Below are 22,079 nucleotides of genomic sequence, written 5' to 3'. Positions count from 1 at the left end.
ATCACTCTATAACAAGATAACACCAAACAAGATGAGTTTTCATCATTATTGCCCACGACTCTAGAACAAGAAACAACACCGTTCAGCTCGGGTCCAGTGGCAGACATTTTCATCAACACAATCAACTGAAATTAACGACAACGGCCCACCACCAACTGCGCTCCGGTTGAAATCGTTCATGTTAAATGAATAACATCCCGTAAAATAGCTGTCGCGATACGAAAACCCATCGCGGCCCAAACCCGTCCAGTATCCCCGTCCCGTTCCACGAGGCGCGCTCATCATCGGATAATCACATCGGACCAGATTTACGTTTCATCTCCACGCCGACGTACGGGGTACGGTATGGGGTGGTATGGTACATCCGCAAACCGATCGTCCAGCCACCGCTGCGACGTATCTCAGCATCCCAGTGGGACGGCATTCATTTCGGCATCAGTGACAATGAAATCAAAACCACCTAATAGCAGCACTACCAATCCAAACGCATACATCGGATGACCAATGAGTGGCACCCATAAATGGAAGCCATTGCGGCGTCCCTGCGCCTCTGCGAACTTCCGTCGTCTTCCTTTCCGCTGCACTCGACGGTTGTTAGTTAATATATATGAAAAGCTGTCACCCATTATCGTCATTATTTCATTTAAAAATGTAGATCTAATTATGTGCTGGTGTGTTTGTGTGCTTTTACACGGGTTGCCACGGTGCCGCAACGGCAGGCGGGCCCTACCAGCAGAATGTGGACCAAACCGACCCGATACCGTTGACGCTCGCCGTTACACTTATGTACATGGTGTCCTCCGAGCTGATCGTTCTTATCATTGAAATCGAAACGAATGGAAGCTGCCGGACGGCTGGAGGATACGATACCAGATGAGTGTAAATTAAGCCATAATAAAGTGACATCTTTGATAAGTAAATAAATCTTGGTCCATTATGGGACCACGGACGGACAATGGCTGGCCGTTGTCTCAAATTGTCGCATGGACTGCACCCAACGCGGCGAGCAGACGGCTTTCTTTTGACAAAGGCGCGATTCGAACGTAGTCAATTACAGAACCGCTCGAAGCATATGCATCTAATTTAAAAAGCGCGAGACCCGAATTAAAAATGAATGCAATCATTCTGCGGTCATTAAAGAATTTCACTGTTATTGTTGCAGAACGAAATAAATCGGAACCTCGGAACATTACGCTATTTCATATCCGACTGCATATGTAGCTTGCAAGAAAGTTTGCTCAATTTTTTATAAAGGAGTTTGTTGTCAGTTTGAGTTTGAGTTTCAGTTGTGAAAAAAGTGATAATAAATTGAAACAAAAGAGACAAATCAGTATAAACGTTTCAATATCCGAGTGAAATCGTAAAAACATAAAAAAGTTTAACTACACAATTCAACTACATGAAAAACGCAACCATTTAGAGCAACTGCCAAGAAAAATCCTGTACCAATTTCTTTCAATTTCTGCATATAACGAGCATATTGCTTCTATGGGACTTTATCATTTTTTATTGATTAGATGTCCAATGATATCTACGTTTGATTTACCTACGATTACAAAATTAAGTACACGAGTAAAACCATGCGCTTCATTAGTTTGAAGTCGATGTAACAATTCAAAATTTATGCTATTCCTATTCAGTCATATTGTGGGATTTTTATCCCACAACAAGGAATGCATAATGAGACTTCTTTTCTGCAGTTTTTCTTTGCGTATTAAGTTTTACAAGTACGTGGCATTACAAAACAAAAATTTGACTGTCTTTCTAAAACTCACAATGTTCTAAAACTCTTTCACAATTCACCTTACAACAATGTTTATGTCGTCAGTTAAGTCACACACAACAACAACTATTACACCTTAAATAGTTCGTCTTCATTACCATTACATTACCAACTTACCCTCGCTCAATGAATCAATTTCAACCCCCTTCAGCTTTGAATGGGTTGAAATGCATTGCAGTTTAGAGGATGAGTATTTTAGCCACGTAGCCTTCAGTTTTTTCTCCGACATCTTTGGCACCAGCTTTACAACGCTTGCCAGCCTTCGAACAATTGGTGCCAAATCATGCACACTGTAGTGCGTGTAATGTTCTAACGTTCGATTCCAAATCTTTCCGGATGAACCATTTCCTCCACGAGACGATACGGGAAAGAGATACAGAGAAATGTACAACGCAGCTGCAGCGATCTACGAAAAAGAAAATGAAAAACAAAACATTCGTATTACTGATCTTGATGCCATTCTATTAACTTAATTAACCTACCTCCGATGGCTTGTAATGAGCGGTGCTGTAGTCCACACTGGCGAGTTCGATTAAATATTTTGCCAACACATGGTTAATGTCCGATGCTTTGGCGGCCTTCGAAAACCGCCGCAAAAAGTGCGTTGGGAGTGGTTTGCCCAAGTTGAAGTCTAACTGCTTAACAATCTCCTTTTCCATATCCAGGATTTGCTGTTTCTGGTACGTGTCGTCGGTAATGAAGACGAAATCATGGATCTCTGGTGGAAACAGTTCCTCATACTTCGAAGCAATGAACATTGCGGTCACTCCGACAAGCTGAAGCTGCCTTTTGGGGACCGTTTTCACTTTCTGTACACGCGAAATATGAAACATTTTTAGGGACATATACAATAAACCAACATCTATGTCGTACTCACCTGTAGATAGCGATCGATCAGCGATACTGTCATGTGGTAGGTGTCAATGTCGAGCTTAAACTGATGGTGCACTTCGTTAATCCAATCGATCAGAATGGTTCGCATTTTAGCAGTGATCTGTGAAAAAATAGAGCCATTATTCAGTACGATATAGATTGGGCCATTTAACTCTACGTACCTCTTTTTGGCCATCAAGGAAATTTTCCTGCAATGCGTATCCTCGAGTACTTTCCAATCTGTTCAGATAGTTGTAAATGTCGTTCACATATTCAGAAACCAACATCGGATTCCATGCATCGTTTATGTCAATGTTTTCGATGCTTTCCAGCAACTTTTGCGAATGCGTATCCAAACGTTCCGTTTTCTATATTGTTTAAAGAAATAGGACAATTTAACGTACTGTTCTTAATTACACCATTGAAGTTCACTTACCGCTGCCAAATTTGTTGACTGGGCAATGTCTTCAGTGGAAGATGCAGAGCTGCATGATGTTTTCTGTTGACCCTTCCGATTCTGCTTCGCTAGCGAACGCAAAGATAGCTGACTCTCTTCCCGTTTCAAGCCTACATGTTTAACCTCATTGCCTTTGTTTAATTGCACTTGTACTTTCACAGCCTCCTGAGCTGTTGACTGAGTCTTGGCCCCGGTGATGACGACATGTTTTACATCAGCTGCACTTTTTGATGCATCTGAGCGTGTAATGGGTTTCTTCGTCACGGCTCCTACCGCCACATTTTCGGTTTTCTTCCATCGGGTATCGACGCGAGGTTTGATGTTCTTCAACGTTGGGTTTGCTGCTTTTAAACTCGTTCCTTTGTCAGTGCCCTTTACCAACAAATCCTGAGATTCATGGCGAAGAACTCTGTTCCCAAGCTCTCCAAGAACCGGTCGTCTGGCGGCAGCTACCTTCTTCAATCCTTCATTCTGGTGGGAAGCGGCGTGGTTCTAAACAAAAGAACATTTTGCATTAAACGACTTTAGGTTCATCATTGCAGCGTTCTGCACAAGATGGCCTCGACAGCCATCGTCAATACGTTCTAGCATCGAATCAAGAAGCCATTGCTGGGCCAATGGCGTCATCTTGAACACTTTCGTGCGACCAACTTACCTCATCGATTCTCATAATACGCGACATTTTACAGGTAGTAGAATCAGTGTTCACGATACGGTAAGAAGTCTTCGTTCCTAAGTTGCACTTCTTCGCAAACGGCACAAAAAAAGGCTACAAATATACACAACTGTTAAACACGCCAACGGCGCACGGAATGATGCGATAGGACGACTGTCAGCAAAACCGTTGAAATTCGTATGAAAACGAAGAGAGATTGAGAGAGAATGAGCGTTTTTAAATCTATGCCTGCTCCTCTCACTCTCAACTGTGCGTTTCGTGTGCGTTTTTCTTGACGATTCAAATTGACAGTTGCTTTGTGTTTCTATCGATATTAATTTTTTACCTGAATAAAATTTCTCAGGAAAACGGATAAAAAAAGTAATGATAATGATGTAATACTATTTTTAATATCGTACGAATAAACACGGCTGCATGAACCTCGCGCAACGTTAGGTTTGTACAGTAAATAAGATTTGTCAAAATGTCCGCACGAGCATGTTCGTCTCCAAACTTCTTTAGCATAATTGAAAGATATGCTTGTGTTGTTTCGAGGTGCAGGTTTTCGCAAAAAAAAAATCAAAATACAAAATGAAAGTATTATTTTTGTGAACAGGATTTTTCAATTGCATGAACAAGATGGGAAATCATTACGATGGTCAACAAATCTCTTTTGAGATAACCGTATTAATTTAACTGTAAGGATGAATTCAATATCGATGTAAGTACGGATAGCAGGTAAGAATTTAATTTAATTTAATTTTCTATCGATACGATAGATGTACGAAGCAACTGTAAATTTGAATCGCCATGAAAAACGCACGCGAAACGCACTGTTTTGAGTGAGAGGAGCAGGCATAGATTTAAAAACGCTCATTCTATCTCAATCTCTCTTCGTTTTCATACGAATTTCAACGGTTTTGCTGACAGTCCCGGTCTCATCATTCTGTGAACAGTTGGCGGGTTAAACAGCTGTGTATATTTGAGGCGGTTTTTAGTCCATTTAAAGAGCAATCCAGCGTTGAATCGTGTGTTTTTAACGGTACGTGAAGGCTGATTCTACTACCTGTAAAATGTCGCGTATTATGAGAATCGATGAGGTAAGTTGGTCGCTCGAAAGTGTTCGAGATGACGCCATTGGCCCGGCAATGGCTTCTTGATTCGATGCTAGAACGTATTGACGATGGCTGTCGAGGCCATCTTGTGCAGGACGCTGCAATGATGAACCTAAAGTCGTTTAATGCAAAATGTTCTTTTGTTTAGAACCACGCCGCTTCCCACCAGAATGAAGGATTGAAGAAGGTAGCTGCCGCCAGACGACCAGTTCTTGGAGAGCTTGGGAACAGAGTTCTTCGCCATGAATCTCAGGATTTGTTGGTAAAGGGCACTGACAAAGGAACGAGTTTAAAAGCAGCAAACCCAACGTTGAAGAACATCAAACCTCGCGTCGATACCCGATGGAAGAAAACCGAAAATGTGGCGGTAGGAGCCGTGACGAAGAAACCCATTACACGCTCAGATGCATCAAAAAGTGCAGCTGATGTAAAACATGTCGTCATCACCGGGGCCAAGACTCAGTCAACAGCTCAGGAGGCTGTGAAAGTACAAGTGCAATTAAACAAAGGCAATGAGGTTAAACATGTAGGCTTGAAACGGGAAGAGAGTCAGCTATCTTTGCGTTCGCTAGCGAAGCAGAATCGGAAGGGTCAACAGAAAACATCATGCAGCTCCGCATCTTCCACTGAAGACATTGCCCAGTCAACAAATTTGGCAGCGGTAAGTGAGCTTTAATGGTGAGTGTAAGAACAGTACGTTAAAATGTTCTATTTCTTTAAACAATATAGAAAACGGAACGTTTGGATACGCATTCGCAAAAGTTGCTGGAAGGCATCGAAAACATTGACATTAACGATGCTGCGAACCCAGCTCTGTTGTCTGAATATGTGAACGACATTTACAAATATCTGAACAGATTGGAAAGTACTCCAGGATACGAGTTGCAGGAAAATTTTCTTGATGGTCAAAAAGAGGTAAGATCGATTTGTTCAAACATGGTATATGTTGAGGAATACCTCAATGCCAATTTCACGTCTTTAACTTCTTTATAGGTCACCCACAAGATGCGAACCATTCTGATCGATTGGATTAACGAAGTGCACCATCAGTTTAAGCTCGAGATTGACACCTACCACATGACAGTATCGCTGATCGATCGCTATCTACAGGTGAGTACGACGTAGATGTTGGTTTATTGTATATGTCCCTAAGCATGTTTCATTTTTCGCGTGTATAGAAAGTGAAAACGGTCCCCAAAAGGCAGCTTCAGCTTGTCGGAGTGACCGCAATGTTCATTGCTTCGAAGTATGAGGAACTGTTTCCACCAGAGATCCATGATTACGTCTTCATTACCGACGACACGTACCAGAAACAGCAAATCCTGGATATGGAAAAGGAGATTGTTAAGCAGTTAGACTTCAACTTGGGCAAACCACTCCCAACGCACTTTTTGCGGCGGTTTTCGAAGGCCGCCAAAGCATCGGACATTAACCATGTGTTGGCAAAATATTTAATCGAACTCGCCAGTGTGGACTACAGCACCGCTCATTACAAGCCATCGGAGGTAGGTTAATTAAGTTAATAGAATGGCATCAAGATCAGTAATACGAATGTTTTGTTTTTTAATATATTTTTCGTAGATCGCTGCAGCCGCATTGTACATATCTCTGTATCTCTTTCCCGTATCGTCTCGCGGAGGAAATGGTTCTTCCGGAAAGATTTGGAACCGCACGGTAGAACATTACACGCACTACAGTGTGCATGATTTGGCACCAATTGTGCGAAGGCTAGCAAGCGTTGTAAAACTGGTGCCAAAGATGTCGGAAAAGAGAGTTAAATCCATGTGGCTAAAATATTCCTCGTCAAAGCTGCAATGTATCTCAACCCACCCGAAACTGAAGGGGGTTGAAATGGATGCGTTGATCGAGTGTGACCTACCTCAGTAACCAAATCGGATGAAGTCAACCAGTCTTGGCAGTGTAAGACAAATGCTCTCGTAGCAGTACATATTTGTAATTACGAAGCGCCCTTCGATAGTGGCCCGTTCTATGTATGTTTATTTTTATAGGTTCTTTTACTTGACCCTGGGAAAGATTATCCGCCGGAAATTTTTTCTTTTGTTCTATGACAATTTGTTAGTAGCTTATTATGTTTTGTGCGTGTGTCTAATTATAAAGATATAAATGTTTAAATCAATTGATTTCGTAACACAACATTTCAACTCATGTTTGTTTAGTTCATACGATTTTTATCAACTACACATTCGAAAACTACAACATTGCCATACAACATTTATCATTGTCATACTTTGTCATATAATAATGAGAATTCTACAGAAACAGTAATAATTTCTATCATTTATTATTAAAAATAGAACGACAGTTGGAAATGTGTACTGCCTTACATTTATTGAAACGCATATGGCCCCAAAATGTTTTTGGGACCATTTATAAAAGTATAAATACATTACAAAAGGATCATTAATAAATAACCAGTTCCATGCATGCAACTATTGCTGCATGCCAGTATGTTTCGGTATCACGCAGAAGAAGCTCTACGGCTTTTTGCTTAAGGGTCGATATAAACGGGATTCCTCAAATCGATGTGCTCCTCTAAAATGATATCTTTTATTAAAAAAAAAATTATTAGTAATATGTTCATTCATCGAAAATTCTGGGTTTGTTACTGTTTTCACTGCGTTCTCTTGAAAAGTTGATGCTCGCTATCAGACTATCTAGAAATTCTTGACTGATGTGCTCTGTAATGTTGATCGGTTCAAAGTACTCAAAGTGCCTTTTGCTTCGCCTCGTTTCGAGGGCCCTTTTAATCCGCATGTTCGGTAGAGTATTGTAAGAATCGTTGACGGGTATGCCGTCGTTGCCGAAATGCTGTCGGTAAGGAAACGATACACAAGACGACAAACAAGAAGCGGGGTCGATATTCAGTTCATTTGGGTCAAAGCTACCGATTGTCGTTGAGAAAACTTACCAGACATTTGCCATTGATACAATAACGGTTCGGCTCGTTGTGGTTGCACCGCGTCCCGAAGGGAAAGTGCCCTTGCTCTCCATTCACCAGATAGAAACGGTGCCGTATAAACGTATCCTGGCACGCGACCCGGCAGCTCCTATCCGGATCTTCGATGCTCGGTGCAATTTGCATGCCTATCCCGGACAAACCGGTCACCTTCTGCTGATATCGTTTGCAAAGTTGCGTTGCAAAATCGTACGTCGACATCACCTTATCACATGCCTGTGACAAAGAGAATAAATGTTAGCATGCCAGTGTCCTTGCGAATAGATATGGCGAAGGATGTAGGTTACGGGGACACGAACTATCGTATTGGCGGTGCAAAGTTGAATGTTTGTGTTGGTTCCCACCGATGAGGAAACTATTTGCACGCCCTTTCCTAGCTCCATGCAGCTGAAGTGACATCCCGATTTCACCTCCCAGCTGTGCTTACGCCCTTGAAGCTCGGACAACTTGTTGAACTCGGAATGACGCTCTTGCCAACGGCCGAAAATGTCCGCTTTTTCCTTGAAACGATTCGTTTCCGGGTGCGGTTTATGTGCCGTAAAGTTGTTCACCTCTAGAACTATAAAATTTCGGCTCGTTAAAAGTTGTAAAAAGTTTTCAGCAATTACTCCTGTACTCACCCGAGTTTTGTGTTGAGCTTTCCACCCTGCGATCATTCTGGCTGCTCGGTTGATTTGGATGGTTCAACGGCAAACTCTTATAGTCCCGTCCGTTCTCCTGATGTATGCTATTGCCGTTACGCTCGCCGTACTGGTAAGACTCGGTACATACGGTTGCCTCAAGGCGGTAGTAATTATTGGAGGTATTGTTGCAGCTAAATCGTTCGCATCGTCCGCTCACACAATAGTACGCATCGTCAAAGTCCCCGTTCCGTACCTTGCACGCCGTACCGTCAGGGTAGATCCAACTTTTCGTCTTCGGTACACCAGACTTGGTCTCGCAGAACACCTTGCACGAGTCCTCCGGGTCTTCGGCAACCTTCTGCAGCCCGAATCCGATGATGTCGGCATCAAACTCCTTCGCACGGCCACAAATTTGGTTGGAAAATTCCAGAATCGTCGTACGAGCAATATTGTAACACTATACGATTGGAAAAAATGGTTTGAAAAATAAACACAACCAATGATTCCTTAAGTACACACCTGCTTGGCGATGCACGCTTCATACTTTCGAGTAAATCCAGAACAATTTTTACTGCGGAAAACAAAATGTATCGGTAAAACACGCTATATAAGGGGAACAAAAGGAACATCTTTTTAACACTCACCGTTTGTCAAGACATTTCCTGGAAAATTGCCGTAAACCCGTACTGCCCTCCTTCAATCTACCCGACTCGCCGTACAGACATCCCGAAACACACTCGGTTGGTTCGCTCCAGCTGTCCCAGGTCGGGATTGTGTTCAACGTTCTCGAAATGTCCTGCCGTAAGCTGGCGAACTTTAACCCTTCGATGAAGGTTTTCTTATCGATTGTTTTAAAAGCGGTTATATGCTTCCCGGTCGATTGTATTGTCAGACCGGGAATTTTTGAGGCACAAACACCGCTTCTACACCACTGTGAGGTAAGGAATTAATGTTGAAAAGATCGAAAAGGAAATTTTACGTATTCGTACTCACCATCAACTTCCCGCAGCTCGTGCCCTCCAGTGCCGGGTGCGACGTCCAAGTGTAGCGATCTCGCTGACAGTGCAGATCGCGGCAAATGTCGGTTAGGTCCTGGGACTTTGATCTGGTACTGTCCTTGCCGTACTTCAGCAGGCACTGTTGGTCAGCATCGAATCGCTCCCCGGGTAGCTTGCCTTCACCGGTGTGATCCAGTGACGATCCGTAGTGTCCTCGATCAAATAGACATGTCGCTTGTGACGTTCTGGTAACAAAGTTTGGGTTAGTTTAGACTGGAGTTTTGTAAAAACACATAGTAAACACAATCTTACTTGAGAAAGGTGTTCAGGTAGTTACGGCTGCACGAGGACCAGGTAATTTTCCCACTGCCCAAAGTCGGTGACATGATGTACAAGCTGGGATCACAGTTATTATCCGACGTATCATGACGCATACCCAAGCTGTAATGGAAATCAACATCCTTTCGCAAGAGTTCTCTAGTTTCTGGCTGCACTTTCCATCAAGACTTACTTGTGTCCAATCTCGTGCGACACCACGAACACACTTTCAAAGTGTTTCCCCTCGTTGATGGTGCAACTGGAAGTGATCGTGCACATGCCAGCGACCGGCGCTAGCCCAACGACCTGGTTGCTCACCTTCCCGTTCTTGCTGACCACGAACAGATCCAGCCCGGTAAGGATAACCGCGTGATCGAAGTGAACCGGGTCGGCATCGGAAATTGGGTTGAGCTTTCGCTGCCAACCGCAGAAACTATTCAGATAGATATCAATGTCGCTTGATCGGCGCAGATCCTTGGGGTCGTTGTGCAGTATCTCCAACCGTTTCAGGATAAAGTTGATCGGGTGGCCCAACGATGGATGGTTGTACAGCAGCTGCACGCCATTTATCATCGCTAGCACGAACCGGATCAGGTGGGCTTCGGTGTTTTTCGGATAGTTCTTCGACATGTGCCGGTACAGGTCCTTATCTATAAATATTGCAGTCTCAATGTGCAACACATCCGGCACCTTAACGCTGTGGCCCGTAATGTGTCGGCGTGGTCTCGGACGCTCCATCAAGCCACCGGGTAGCCTGCGTTCCCTTTCGGTGATGTCTGGCTCGAACATGGTACGTGAATGGTCGCTAGATTGGCCCGCCCCGGAAGAGTCCCGCGACTTATTGCGGGTCAGCACGACGTGCGCCCCGCTACCGAACCGTTCCGGTAGTGGATGGATCACCAAATCGGACGCGTTCGAACGTATCAAACCCCGGATGTTGCCTTCGCACAGATCGAACGCCGCCCGCTCGTTCCGATAGAAGCAATCCTTATACCGCTGGACTCGATCGTACGAATCGTCCAACAGTTGCGTCGCATTATCGAAGCTCTCAATGAAGGCAAACGATTCATCGATCAGAATGTCGGACTTTTGCAGTCGCAGCGAAAAGCTATCATCTGCAATGGAAAGTGTTCAGTACTTTAGCAAAGGCATTCCACGCCATGCCCGCCTGGGGACCGCTTACCACCGGCACTGTCGCTCATGTTGAACCGCACAAATCCCCCACCCGACGCTGACCTGCTTTGGCGTTTTCGTTGGCGTACATGAACTATCTTGAAATCATCTGGAAAACAAATTGGTTAACATTGAAGTGCATGGAGGAACAATGGCGTTTTTCGAAACCGATCCGGGGCGGACGTTCCAGGGGTTGCAGTGATCGACTATTGTGGCAGGTCGCAGTGCATCACAAACGGATCGCGAGACGTTCGGTTACCCAACTGGCGTGAACTTGAACTTTGGACAAGCTAATCCAATGGTTGGTACCAAACTACTTAACAGTGGTGTTGGGTTTGCTCAAATCCATCCACAATTGCAGCATCCAAAACGAATGCAAGTGCACATCAATGGGAGAAAATACTCTTCCGTTATGGTAAAGTATTCTCTGAAACTTCTTCCGTTATTTATCTTCCAGATTAACTGGTTTCTTTTTGCTAGTTTTTTTAACCTTCTTCGATATTACCATTTTTTTAATCGGTGTGAAAATAAGCGGTTATTTTTCTTTTGTTAATATGTAATTTTAGTTCAATTTATACAATTTTAATACAAATAAAACACATTCATAATATATGCCAATATATACCAATTTTCACAGCCTAAACGTTGCTTTTACAAAAATTAACCACAAATACCTACGGCCATATATCCAGGTGTGTTTTGTAATACTTAAAAGCAACAATTCTGTTGCTAGAAGAGTTCCGCTTTCTGGGAAAAAATAATTAATTATGTTCAAGATTATGTTTGTACACGTGAAGGTTTCTGAAAAATTTAAACTAAAGCCCAATATAACATTTTCTAAAACCTAAACTATAACTAATCGCTAAAGTTCAAAAGTAAAAAATACTTTTTCATACATAGTAGACCAACATACCGGGGTAGGTCGTTGCATAGGAATCGATGAATTTTTGTGTTTAAAGTTTAAGCACAAAAATCTATCGATTCCCATACATAATAGAAAACATTCTGGTCGTACACAACCGTAGTGTTTGGTCCTAGATATCAGGGTTAATTGTACTATTGTGCCAAAAAACGACCTCCCCGGATTTCGCACTAACAGGTACCAATGGATGCTTGTCCAGTGGGCGTTTGTTCAGATCCAAACGCCTATGTGTCAATCGATCAAAACTCCTTCCGGTGGGCATCGCCGGTCCGTTATTAACCGAAGTGTTGCAACCGTGTCCTCGGCGCCACCTGTGCATACTCACCGGCCGTACGGTCGCCAAACAGCAGCATTTGTTCGTGTTCCGCGAGAAAATTATGCAAATTTCTTTCATCGATCTGCAACAAAGGAACAAAACAGAGGCATCGAGCAATTTGTAGGTTAAATTTCATGCAATACACACATTTACAAACAATGCCTCCCTCTCCTCCCATCCAGCTGTGGCGCGTGCCGGTTATCATCGCCACCCACGCCGGCGTGCAGAGAGGGTATCATCATGGCATGCTTCTAATGGGTGGCTATCGTTTGCCAAGTTATGGCTTGAGACGGCGAAGATCGCAGCGTTGCATCGCTGCGGCATGAGAAAACCAAACGGAAAACCGACCGCAAACATTCTACGGCTGCAGCTGCAAGCTGCATCGGTCGGAAGAAAGTTAATGGAATGCAGCGAAAAGAAAGGCACCGGAGAGCGCGCACCTTGAAAGAATGGTTAGGACATTTCTTTTCCTTCATGGGTCCATTGTATCCGTGCTTTGATGAATGTACATTGTGCAATGGTCTATTGGGTATGGAGGTTAGATTGGTGCGAAGACCCCACCGGTTATCATTAGCATGTGGCCTTTCTCCCCGGTGTCAAGCTTGGCTTAAAATGTCTCGAGCGTCAAATGAAATTTAAACCTGAGGTCAAATGTACGGCTATTGGCTCCTTTCTCTAAAACTTCGGATCATTTGTTGTTTTGGGAAAATTGTTCAAAAGATGTAAACATACATTCAACATTTTACAGAACGTAAAAGTGTGGTTTTAGTAAGAAATTAAAAATATTCTTAGGCTCGTTATTGAAATCACCGGTTTTTTTAAAAATTTTATCAAGTTATTATTTCGATCGATGTCACAAAAAAAAAAATTTGAAAGGACGGTGTTTTTCCAACAGAAAACAGGAAATTTATTTAATTTATCATTTTGAATAATTTTGGTATTTTTCAATTGGCAGAATTACTCCGAGTCAAAACAATAAAATCTAGTTTCAATCCGATTTTCATTTCGCACCAATGAAAAGTAAAACCGACGGAACCTGCACTGGGCGGAAGGTCACTGTGGGAACCGGCACCGGCATTGTCCACCTTCCCCAATGCGGAAGTATGTTCTAAATGTTCTCACCTCCTCGTCAGTTGGGCTCCACGCAACCTTATTCTGCCCGGTTAAGTTCTCTTCTAGGTCAACTTCATGGCCATAAATCGTCGTCAATGCTCGCCCCCAAAAGTAGCTCTACTGCGGACCGAAAGCTAACCATAAACTGCCCATCCTAATTACCCTAGTTGAACACCACCACCTGCCCCGGCCACCTCTCGGGGCCACGGAGAGCTGACGGGATGATAATGAAAATTTAAATAAGAAAGATGCTGTTTTACCACAGCTGGTAGTGTTGACCAGTGTTTTACATACATATTTACAACCGCAAGTGCGCAATGGGAGCGGACATGGACGCGGCTAAACAGGGCTGAGAACATCGCATAAATTAACGTGCCGCACCGGTTGGATTTAGTCGCCTTTTTTGTGTGTGTTTATAGTTTGATTGCATTTCCATTTCACCCTCATCAGGCAGTGCGTGTTTTCTAAAATATAGATCGGAACATTATGCGTGTAGCACCGATTTTCCCGCCTTCCGTCCGCGAGCCGAGGCGTTCGTGACCTGCACACGAACAAACCATTAGAGATGATTGCGGCGATGTTCGGTCAACTACATCATGCGCGCGTGGTTCCGGTTGGTGTAACCTGCACTCGTCGTGGCGCCTATACTAGGACACACTACATAAAACTCCGGCGGCGCAATGACATATGTTTCGGAAAGGGGTTCTACAGAGAAAAAAAGAAACTTACCGAGCTTTCCGAGCCCGAAGCTGATGAGTTGGAAACACTGTACCCTTCTGCACAGTCAGTCGAGCAATAAACGTGTATATAATTGCATTGCTTCTGCGCGGACGGAGATCGGACCCCAAACTTTAAGGAAGATCATCTCTAGCAGAAACACTATTGGTCTGTTCGTACAGCGTTAAACGTCTGCCGTGAGAAGCAACACTAATTACATTTTGTTTTTACTTCTCCCCGCCCAAATTCTGATGCAAACAGCTAAATCACAAACGGTAGGCGATGAGTTACGGTACAGAAGCCCCAAATGTCGTACAATATATTGCGACGGTCACACCATTTGGCAGTCGCTTCTTCGCAGGCGTAAGCCATCCGACAGAAGCTCCGGCCATCGGCGTGGGGGTGATGATTTTAAGCCCCCGATACCTCAACGACAAACGGCAAGTGTCTGGAATGGTCTGTCGAAAGACAGACATTTTTCGGTGGTTTTTATGGAGCATGTTACATCAACCGACCCGTGAGACTATGACGAGAATCCGTTCCGTTTTCCAGCGCGATGCGCACCGGGCGATAATGTTTAGAAGCGGGCGCGTGCTGTTTTCTTGGTGGACGGAATCGGAAAATTTACATTTTCGGTGCTCGGTGTGGCGAAAACCCCCGAGCAGCGCCGGTTGCTTTCGGGCGCTAAATAGATTGAAGGCTGGCGATAAATCAAACCTACGCAGGGCTGTTTTATTTTTTTCCACTCGGGAGTGGGTGGTTCGCGAAAAATGGACCTATTACCACGCGTTCACATCTCGGGAGGGTTTTCGCTCTGCGCAACAATGCTGCCCGGCGATAAAAGCTAATGGAGCAAGCATGGCACACAATTTCACTTTTACGATCACTTATGCCGTTGAATGGAGACGCCAAGATCGTGCCACCACAATCGCTCAATGATGGCAGTGAAACCGGTAAACTGCAGGTATTAGTTGTGCCCCGAGGAATCCCATTAAAATCGTTGCAAGAAAAGTGTTAATCAACATTGCTGACACGCTGCAATGGTGATGGGCGGATGGATGCAACCCGAAACAGCACAAACCGTTTTTACATCCTTTTAAGTCAAGTGATGGAGCTTTAATGTTTCGCGCGGTTGCAACATGCTTTTTTGGGAGTATCTTCATCAATCAAGGCCAACTTGACGGTTGGAATTCGAAAACGGAATGAATGGCCAAACTAAAAGTAGAACTCTGTCACACACGTGTGTCAAGTTCACAGCAGGTTACAGCGAAACAATAGCATTAACATTCAAAATACGAAACAAAATTAACCTTTCCGAGAATCACCTTCACTAGAACGAGCCCCAAAATCGAGAGCGAAAAGTGCAAGAAGATATCGTTGTGGAGCTTTTGACATTCAAATTATACGAAAATAAAAAATGTTAAAATGCTAAACCCATTGTTTCGAACAGCCTGCCGAGTTGAGGGAGTCCAAATTTGAATTTTCACCTGAAAACTATCATCCTGCCTTTGACCGCAACTCGTTCGGAACATGCTCTCCCACGGATGACATGCCGGCGTTAACGAAGTGTTATGTTTCCACGCCTGGAGCACATAATCGTCGCGACGTCGGGGAAGAATGGAGCGATTAAGAGTTTACGCGCGTTTACGGCAAACAAATGAATCAGCAAAATTTTCCATCAAGAGGAGAAAATTCGTCAATTTAAAATTTTTTGAATAAACACACCAATGACCGTTGAGTGACGTCGTTGTGGATGATAATTTAGAAACGAATTTGTACCTCAACGGTACGCATGATCCTGGTGGCAATTGTAGAGACCACCCGCCGAGGCCAATCAACCTTCTAGTCCATCCCCCTCCCTCCTCACCCTCCCGTAGCCTACAGCAGCAGGCAGAATGTTCAACGCACCGTGAATGACCGGCGTCCATTCGCGATTATTGATGGGCCAATGAGTTGAGTAAACTTTCGTGTGACAAACGTGGCTCCGGCAGCGTGTAATTAGAATCCAGGTCATTGAAACCGCCGATCTGCGACCCGACCAGCCCACCTGTACCGCCGGGTCGTTCTGAATCGATGTATATTTTGCGATATGAGCGTGAGCATCACGAGCATGGGCGATGTGGCCGTTTGGCCACAGTCCGCTCGCAGCATAAGCTGGTTAACTAATCCGTTACAATGGCAAAGGTAGCGGCCACGTTATATTGAATGTTAGAAACATTTCATTCGATCAAAAAACTTATAAACTCGTGGGTAAGACATTCTTAGATTTTTAACGAGTTTATTTTTGATTTGCCTAGTTTGAAAAAAAAAACATTTCCATAAAATTTGACTCTCAGTACGAATAAATGACTTCATTGCCTCGAGATACCGCCGGAACGGATTGTGGGATAAAATGGTTTGACTATTTAAAGCAACCGAAACAATAGGAGGAAACGGAGCTACGAGGAAGCATTACTTGAAGGTGTTTTTTTCTGTCTAGCAGGTTTAAACCTGGCATGAAGAGATGCTTCCCTTTTCCGTTCACCGACGACCTCGACAATTTAACGACCTTCGTAGGGGACACGCAAAAGAATCTGGCAAGAGATATGCCACAAGAGATGTAAATTTTGGAAGCAAAAGATGTAAATTGAAAGTTTTTATAATTTTAAATGAAAATGTATTCCATATAGCACCTTGACTTGAATTAAATAAGTTGTAGGGTACTACGGTGCAATTAAAAAAAAAAAATGCAAAACAGGCGGAAACCGAAGTGAAAGGAAAAGTGTAGTATCTCCTACTGTTTGGAAACGAAACGTGCGAGATCCTGAAGATAATATAATGAATGTTGCACTAACTGTAAATAATAGAAGCTGCTAGTGCATGTGGTAAGCAAATTAAAGAAACGAAAATCAGAATGCATGCACAACCCAGGCCTCGCATCCACAACAAACGGGAAAAACATAGCTTCTCACCTTCGTATTATCTAACACTAAGTGGTTCACTTTTTCTACATCCAGGTGAAGGCAGTGGACGGGCCTGTGGTAGCAGGCGGCTAGCAAGATAATCGCCAGCAGTGCAGCGAGGTGTAGCATGGCGCAGTCAACAGCTGTGCGGAACGGTGGTTGGAGTCGTGGTGGCCACATTTTTCACTTTTCACATAGCTTCGGGATTTCGATGACATCCAGCGCTGCACGGGTGCACTTGTGCGCATTGGAGGAAACTGTCGCGCCGATTCACGTTGCTGGCTCAATTTACCGTTGGAAACGTTATTATACAATCTTCATTTTTAAATCTCCTAACATCACTTCCTTTGCGAGACGAGCCTTGCGAGCCAGGTGACACAACAACGAATTCTACACGACTGACTCCGACGCAGTGCCAGTCCGTTGATCCGCGAATGATCTGCTTTATTCTAGCACCAGCGGAGGAGCATTACCCTACACATCGACCGGCACGGTGTACCACCTCACTCGAAATTCGCTTTATGATGAGCCCAATTTAACGCACAATTATTATTGTTTGTAGTCGTTGGAGCTCAAACCACTTCAGCGGCCACCGGCGTAGGCGTAGAGCAGCGCGCACGTGGGACGTTTGAACACCTCGACCGTTTGCATTTAACTGAAATAAACATTCCGTCCGAGCTACCGCGTCGAGCCCATCGCGCTCTCCACATCGAGCAGCATAGACCGCAAGCATCGCGCATCCCTGCTCTAGGAGGGGTAGGGGATTTCGATTCGCCGGTTGAACTGATTTTCCGTACCGATTTTTCCTCCCGAATGCCTGTCTCGCTCTGGCAGCATCGCGTTAAACCGTTCGCGCGCGCGATAAATGCTCCACGTTCTGCGGAATGCTAATTGAATAGTGTGAGCTTTTAATGCTCTGCTGTTGTTTGATATTGTAACCGACCAATGCTGGTTAGAGGGCTTTGGCTGGAAAGCACGTCTCTGTTTTGGACAATGATAGGAATTGTCCAAGAGAACCAATAGAAACCAATATGAAATGGATGCAGCCACAAGAAGGTACGAACTGTAAAAGATAATAGTTTAGGAAGTAAGGTTAATCCCAAAGTCCCTCTTAATTAATATAAATTGATTAGGTTAGAGAGTTGGAAGTCACATCAATTAGGGTTCCTTTAATCTTAGCTCTGTCATGGGCAGTTTACTTAAACTAATGTCAAACAAAAATGCGTATCACTGTGTGATTTAGTGGGTGCACTCATCATTGGAAATTTGTTCTATCCGTCCTAGGAACGACTTCCATACAAAATAGATCCTATTATCTTACTTATAGTATCTTATTACGTAGATGTTAATATTATACGAAAAGAGGCACAATTGAGGGTTTCATTTGCAGAGCAAGACAATTTGTTTGATTAAACGAACACAATTAAGATAAATCACTATAAATTCGTCTCTCGTATACCTTTTTTCATTACAATATTCTTCTTCTTCTTCTTAGTCTGTGAGGATTTACACCAGTACGGCTGTTGAATCCAACTTCCTGGGCCTTCGCCAGCTAACCTGGTGATGTAGACCTGAAGGGAAAAGTGAGGGTAAAGGGCTGGCAACTAAGGCCATATGCCCCCATCACACTATTCAGAAATTCTACAATCTATTGTGTCGGTATCAAATGTGTACAACACGTGTTCGTTAGATTTTTTAAAAATTGCGCTCCCGCTTGGGGGATTATTTTCATAGGGGCAGCTATCAACATGACAGTTCATTAACTCCTGTGTTTGTAGTGTTGGCATCAGAAGAACGGAATTAGGAACCAACTTGGTTCGTATGAATCTTCACAGAAATTGTATGTATTTTATGATTTTTGAGAGCAAATATAGTTCTATATTATAATATATAGAGAATGAACATAGTTCTCACGGTAATAGATCATGTTCAAATAATGTTTTATTCCATTCCGTTTCATCAGATTGCCAGGAACGGGTCGGACTTATGGGTGCAATTTGATGCTGCCAACTCTACAACGCTGAGTCGCCGAAATTGTTTTGGTCGCTGCGTTGTATCCGAAGGATCGATCTACGTTCAATTATCATTAAACTTAGTTTAGTAAAGCTTTCCATTGTTAAAACTAATTAAAAATGGTAAGTACACTCTTCATACTGCTGCCTAAGTGCAAAGGCCAACCATTTACATCCCTTTTGCTTCCGTGATGCCGCTTACTACTTTGAGGTTATAGTGTGTTGAATTTATGCAAACTCACTTCTTCTCCACAGGCCCGTCGTTATGATTCCAGAACCACTATTTTCTCGCCGGAAGGTCGGCTGTACCAGGTGGAGTATGCTATGGAAGCTATTTCGCATGCCGGCACGTCGCTTGGAATCCTTGCAAAGGACGGCATCCTGTTGGCTGCCGAGCGTCGTAACACAAACAAGCTTTTGGATAATGTAATCTTCTCAGAAAAGATTTACAAGTTGAACGAGTATGTTTCGATGACGACATTTAAGGAACTTTTTGGGGAGCATAACTTGTTGTTCTCCTTTTTGTAGAGATATGGTCTGCTCTGTGGCCGGCATTACCTCGGATGCAAATGTGCTTACTAACTTGCTGCGAGTTATCGCTCAACGGTATCAGCTGAACTACGGCGAAGCGATGCCCTGCGAGCAGCTGGTTTCCCATCTTTGCGACGTGAAGCAGGCATACACGCAGTACGGTGGAAAGCGTCCGTTTGGTGTCTCGATTCTGTACATGGGTTGGGACAAACACTACGGATACCAGTTGTATCAGTCTGACCCAAGTGGAAACTATGGTGGCTGGAAGGCTACTTGTATTGGCAATAATTCGGCGGTTTGTGTTTGTTCCAATGTTACTTGCAGATGCATTTCGTCATAAAGTTTACTTATATTATTTCTTTGAATAACATTCTAGGCCGCAGTTTCCGCATTGAAACAGGAGCTAAGCGATAGCGATATTACGCTGTTACAAGCTCAAGATTTGGCAGTAAAGGTTCTTTCAAAGACCCTGGACATGACTAAGCTAACGTCTGAAAAGAGTAAGTATTAACCTGTTTTTGTTTTGATGGACGTTTGTTTGATTGAACTCGATCACCTTTTCATCTTCTAACAGTTGAGATGGCTGTTCTCACCCGGGAAAACAATAAAACGGTCATCAAAATTCTATCCAGCGGCGAGGTCGACGCTTTGATCGCTAAGTACGAGAAGGCTGAAGCTGAGGCAGAAGCGGCGAAGAAGGAAAAGTTGGGCCAGAAATCGTAAAATGCAAATGAAATTTAATTTACATTGCGGTGGGGACACTAAATATTAAAATAAACGAGCACAAGAGTGCTTTCATTCGATACATTTTTTTGTTTGTTCATAAGAGACTTTTTTCATGTTTTTTTTACTCTTAATGTATTCTTTATTTAATTTGTAATTGAATAACCGTATAATTATTTTCGTAAAACGCTTGAAGCATACAAATTTGGATTGTAATTGGAAAAGGCACTTATTTCGAACAACATTACTGTCCGTATCACAATCTAATGGTAAAAAAGCTTAATTATGATCTCGTTTGATGTGGAATGTTGTGAAACGTAGAGATCTTAACTATTACTTTCATTGATATAGGCTTCTTTTTTCTTCTTCCAAATTTGCTTGATGTAGTACACTGTTTCTTTATGTTTATTAGTCCATAACAGCGTAACAAGTCTGCCCAAAGTCGGATCATCATCGTTTCGAGTCCAATCTAGTACAAAGTGATAGATTTGCTAAAAAGAACAAGCAAAGAAGGAAACGTTTGAATTCTGGCCATAATTAACATACCGTAAACGACCTACCTCCGACAGTGTCGGATGATCTGCTTCGAATGCATCAATTTGTCCATCCGAGTACTCCAGCCTACGAGCAAATCTCTTCCATTCGTAACCCAAATGGCGGGAAATGACATCCAAGACTTCCGTGTCCACCTCTTCCTGGCTCAACATCATTTGTGAAATGGTATTGGATAGCTTTAAATTGGCCCACTTTACGTTGGACGCCTGCGATAAACCGCTCGTTGAGGCACATTCATCCTTTACTGGATTGTTGAAGGTGAAACTGTTGCCGATGTGGAGATTGCTAGAGTTTTTGATCTGGAAAACTTGCATTCCAGTTGTGTTTGATATGGATGTTTGTGGTGCCGCAAGGGTGTTTTGCTGAAAATTGTTCACAACGCTGGAGGCTGGCGTGAGACTACCGTCCGGCATCGGTTGCAGGGCGTTAGGGAACGCAGGTACAAGCGTCGAGTTATCCGGTCGTAGTGTTTCAATGGGTTGCGCATCCGCATCGCCGGTTTGGGAATCCCCGTTTGCTTCTGGCGTGGTGATACTGCTGGTGCTGGTTGACGGTGTGTTGCCTTTATTTCCTTTGGGTCTTGGCGGCAATGGAGAAGCGTCTGTTTCTAGCTTTGAAGAACCAGTTTTGTTGAACAAATTCCCCAAAATGTCGGAAAACTTGACCATTTTATAAGCGATTTTTAGTAAAATGACTAATTCTAAACAAGCACCACAGGTCTTATCAACGAAGAATCTTGTTGTTCTGTCCAACTGTCAAATTGCGAACCGCCAGGCGAATGACTCATTCGAATAAAAACTCTTGGTTTGGAATTATAATACAGTTGGTCCCCGCAGTACGCGATACTCGATATACGCGAATTCGCAATACGCGATTTTTTAAAACTGACAGCTCATAGCGTTGCTCGAGTTCTGATTAGTCAATTTTACTTTGTTTTGGTAGAATGAAGTTTTTAATATGCATTTTTTAGCAGAGATATAACTATGCAATATAAAAAATGGAACACTTATTAGTTATTTGGATAAAAGATATGTTAAATAAGCGGTTCCCTCTCAGTGTCAACTCTTCAATATGAGGTATAAACGATATGGCAGAGGAAATCCGCAATACGCGAAAATTCGATATACGCTATTGCGTTCGGTCCCAAACATTCGCGTACTGCGGGGACCAACTGTATTTAAATAGAAGTCCTATTTTAAAATAAGCACCATGATGTTGGTCAGCAATTAACAAAAATGAATATTCTTACAAAATATCGAAACATAGAATTAAAAAA

General features: G+C 43.3%; 5 protein-coding genes across 5 annotated transcripts; 2 read left to right on the top strand and 3 right to left on the bottom strand.

Annotated features, from left to right (window-relative positions):
* Positions 1-1,484: 1,484 nt before the first annotated feature.
* On the bottom strand, positions 1,485-3,960 carry LOC131266505 (G2/mitotic-specific cyclin-B-like). The gene is made up of 6 exons (XM_058269054.1): positions 3,769-3,960; positions 3,093-3,605; positions 2,839-3,024; positions 2,661-2,777; positions 2,266-2,592; positions 1,485-2,189 (listed from the first exon to the last, which is right to left on the bottom strand). The coding sequence occupies exons 1-6, from the start codon at positions 3,793-3,795 to the stop codon at positions 1,884-1,886; spliced, it is 1,476 nt and encodes a 491-aa protein (XP_058125037.1). The 5' UTR covers positions 3,796-3,960; the 3' UTR covers positions 1,485-1,883.
* Positions 3,961-4,677: 717 nt separating this feature from the next.
* On the top strand, positions 4,678-7,039 carry LOC131266506 (G2/mitotic-specific cyclin-B-like). Its single transcript, XM_058269055.1, has 6 exons — positions 4,678-4,868; positions 5,032-5,544; positions 5,613-5,798; positions 5,877-5,993; positions 6,062-6,388; positions 6,465-7,039. Exons 1-6 carry the CDS (start codon positions 4,842-4,844, stop codon positions 6,768-6,770), a joined length of 1,476 nt encoding a protein of 491 aa, XP_058125038.1. The 5' UTR covers positions 4,678-4,841; the 3' UTR covers positions 6,771-7,039.
* Positions 7,040-7,203: 164 nt separating this feature from the next.
* On the bottom strand, positions 7,204-17,162 carry LOC131266504 (A disintegrin and metalloproteinase with thrombospondin motifs adt-1-like). The gene is given in 13 exon segments (XM_058269053.1): positions 7,204-7,448; positions 7,511-7,712; positions 7,813-8,076; positions 8,160-8,413; positions 8,481-8,940; positions 9,003-9,054; positions 9,128-9,414; positions 9,477-9,726; positions 9,794-9,922; positions 9,993-10,950; positions 10,953-11,081; positions 12,220-12,292; positions 16,992-17,162. Coding segments are annotated over 13 exon segments (3,285 nt in total). The 3' UTR covers positions 7,204-7,392.
* Positions 17,163-18,991: 1,829 nt separating this feature from the next.
* On the top strand, positions 18,992-20,330 carry LOC131266235 (proteasome subunit alpha type-4). Its single transcript, XM_058268661.1, has 5 exons — positions 18,992-19,117; positions 19,250-19,455; positions 19,523-19,820; positions 19,902-20,025; positions 20,100-20,330. The coding sequence occupies exons 1-5, from the start codon at positions 19,115-19,117 to the stop codon at positions 20,246-20,248; spliced, it is 780 nt and encodes a 259-aa protein (XP_058124644.1). The 5' UTR covers positions 18,992-19,114; the 3' UTR covers positions 20,249-20,330.
* A 19-nt stretch (positions 20,331-20,349) lies between these two features.
* On the bottom strand, positions 20,350-21,526 carry LOC131266234 (protein immune deficiency). Its single transcript, XM_058268658.1, has 2 exons — positions 20,809-21,526; positions 20,350-20,739 (listed from the first exon to the last, which is right to left on the bottom strand). Exons 1-2 carry the CDS (start codon positions 21,469-21,471, stop codon positions 20,575-20,577), a joined length of 828 nt encoding a protein of 275 aa, XP_058124641.1. The 5' UTR covers positions 21,472-21,526; the 3' UTR covers positions 20,350-20,574.
* Between the last annotated feature and the right edge of the window lie 553 nt (positions 21,527-22,079).

This window comes from Anopheles coustani, chromosome 2, assembly GCF_943734705.1.
Source record: "Anopheles coustani chromosome 2, idAnoCousDA_361_x.2, whole genome shotgun sequence".
Lineage (NCBI taxonomy): Eukaryota > Metazoa > Arthropoda > Insecta > Diptera > Culicidae > Anopheles > Anopheles coustani.
Note: the sequence above shows the minus strand (reverse complement) of the source record. Positions and strands in the feature narration are given on the sequence as shown.

What these genes read in the sequence shown, in the direction of transcription:
- LOC131266505 (XM_058269054.1), bottom strand. Translation starts at nt 3,795, where the DNA reads ATGTCGCGTATTATGAGAATCGATGAG. An exon ending in TCCTTGATGGCCAAAAAGAG is followed by an intron (nt 2,778 to 2,838) that starts GTACGTAGAGTT and finishes ATTTTTTCACAG; the next exon opens with ATCACTGCTAAAATGCGAAC. An exon ending in TGATCGATCGCTATCTACAG is followed by an intron (nt 2,593 to 2,660) that starts GTGAGTACGACA and finishes TCGCGTGTACAG; the next exon opens with AAAGTGAAAACGGTCCCCAA.
- LOC131266506 (XM_058269055.1), top strand. Translation starts at nt 4,842, where the DNA reads ATGTCGCGTATTATGAGAATCGATGAG. An exon ending in GTATTATGAGAATCGATGAG is followed by an intron (nt 4,869 to 5,031) that starts GTAAGTTGGTCG and finishes TCTTTTGTTTAG; the next exon opens with AACCACGCCGCTTCCCACCA. An exon ending in AGTCAACAAATTTGGCAGCG is followed by an intron (nt 5,545 to 5,612) that starts GTAAGTGAGCTT and finishes TAAACAATATAG; the next exon opens with AAAACGGAACGTTTGGATAC.
- LOC131266235 (XM_058268661.1), top strand. An exon ending in AAGATTTACAAGTTGAACGA is followed by an intron (nt 19,456 to 19,522) that starts GTATGTTTCGAT and finishes TCCTTTTTGTAG; the next exon opens with AGATATGGTCTGCTCTGTGG. An exon ending in GTATTGGCAATAATTCGGCG is followed by an intron (nt 19,821 to 19,901) that starts GTTTGTGTTTGT and finishes ATAACATTCTAG; the next exon opens with GCCGCAGTTTCCGCATTGAA.
- LOC131266234 (XM_058268658.1), bottom strand. Translation starts at nt 21,471, where the DNA reads ATGGTCAAGTTTTCCGACATTTTGGGGAATTTGTTCAACAAAACTGGT. An exon ending in ATCATCCGACACTGTCGGAG is followed by an intron (nt 20,740 to 20,808) that starts GTAGGTCGTTTA and finishes TGTTCTTTTTAG; the next exon opens with CAAATCTATCACTTTGTACT.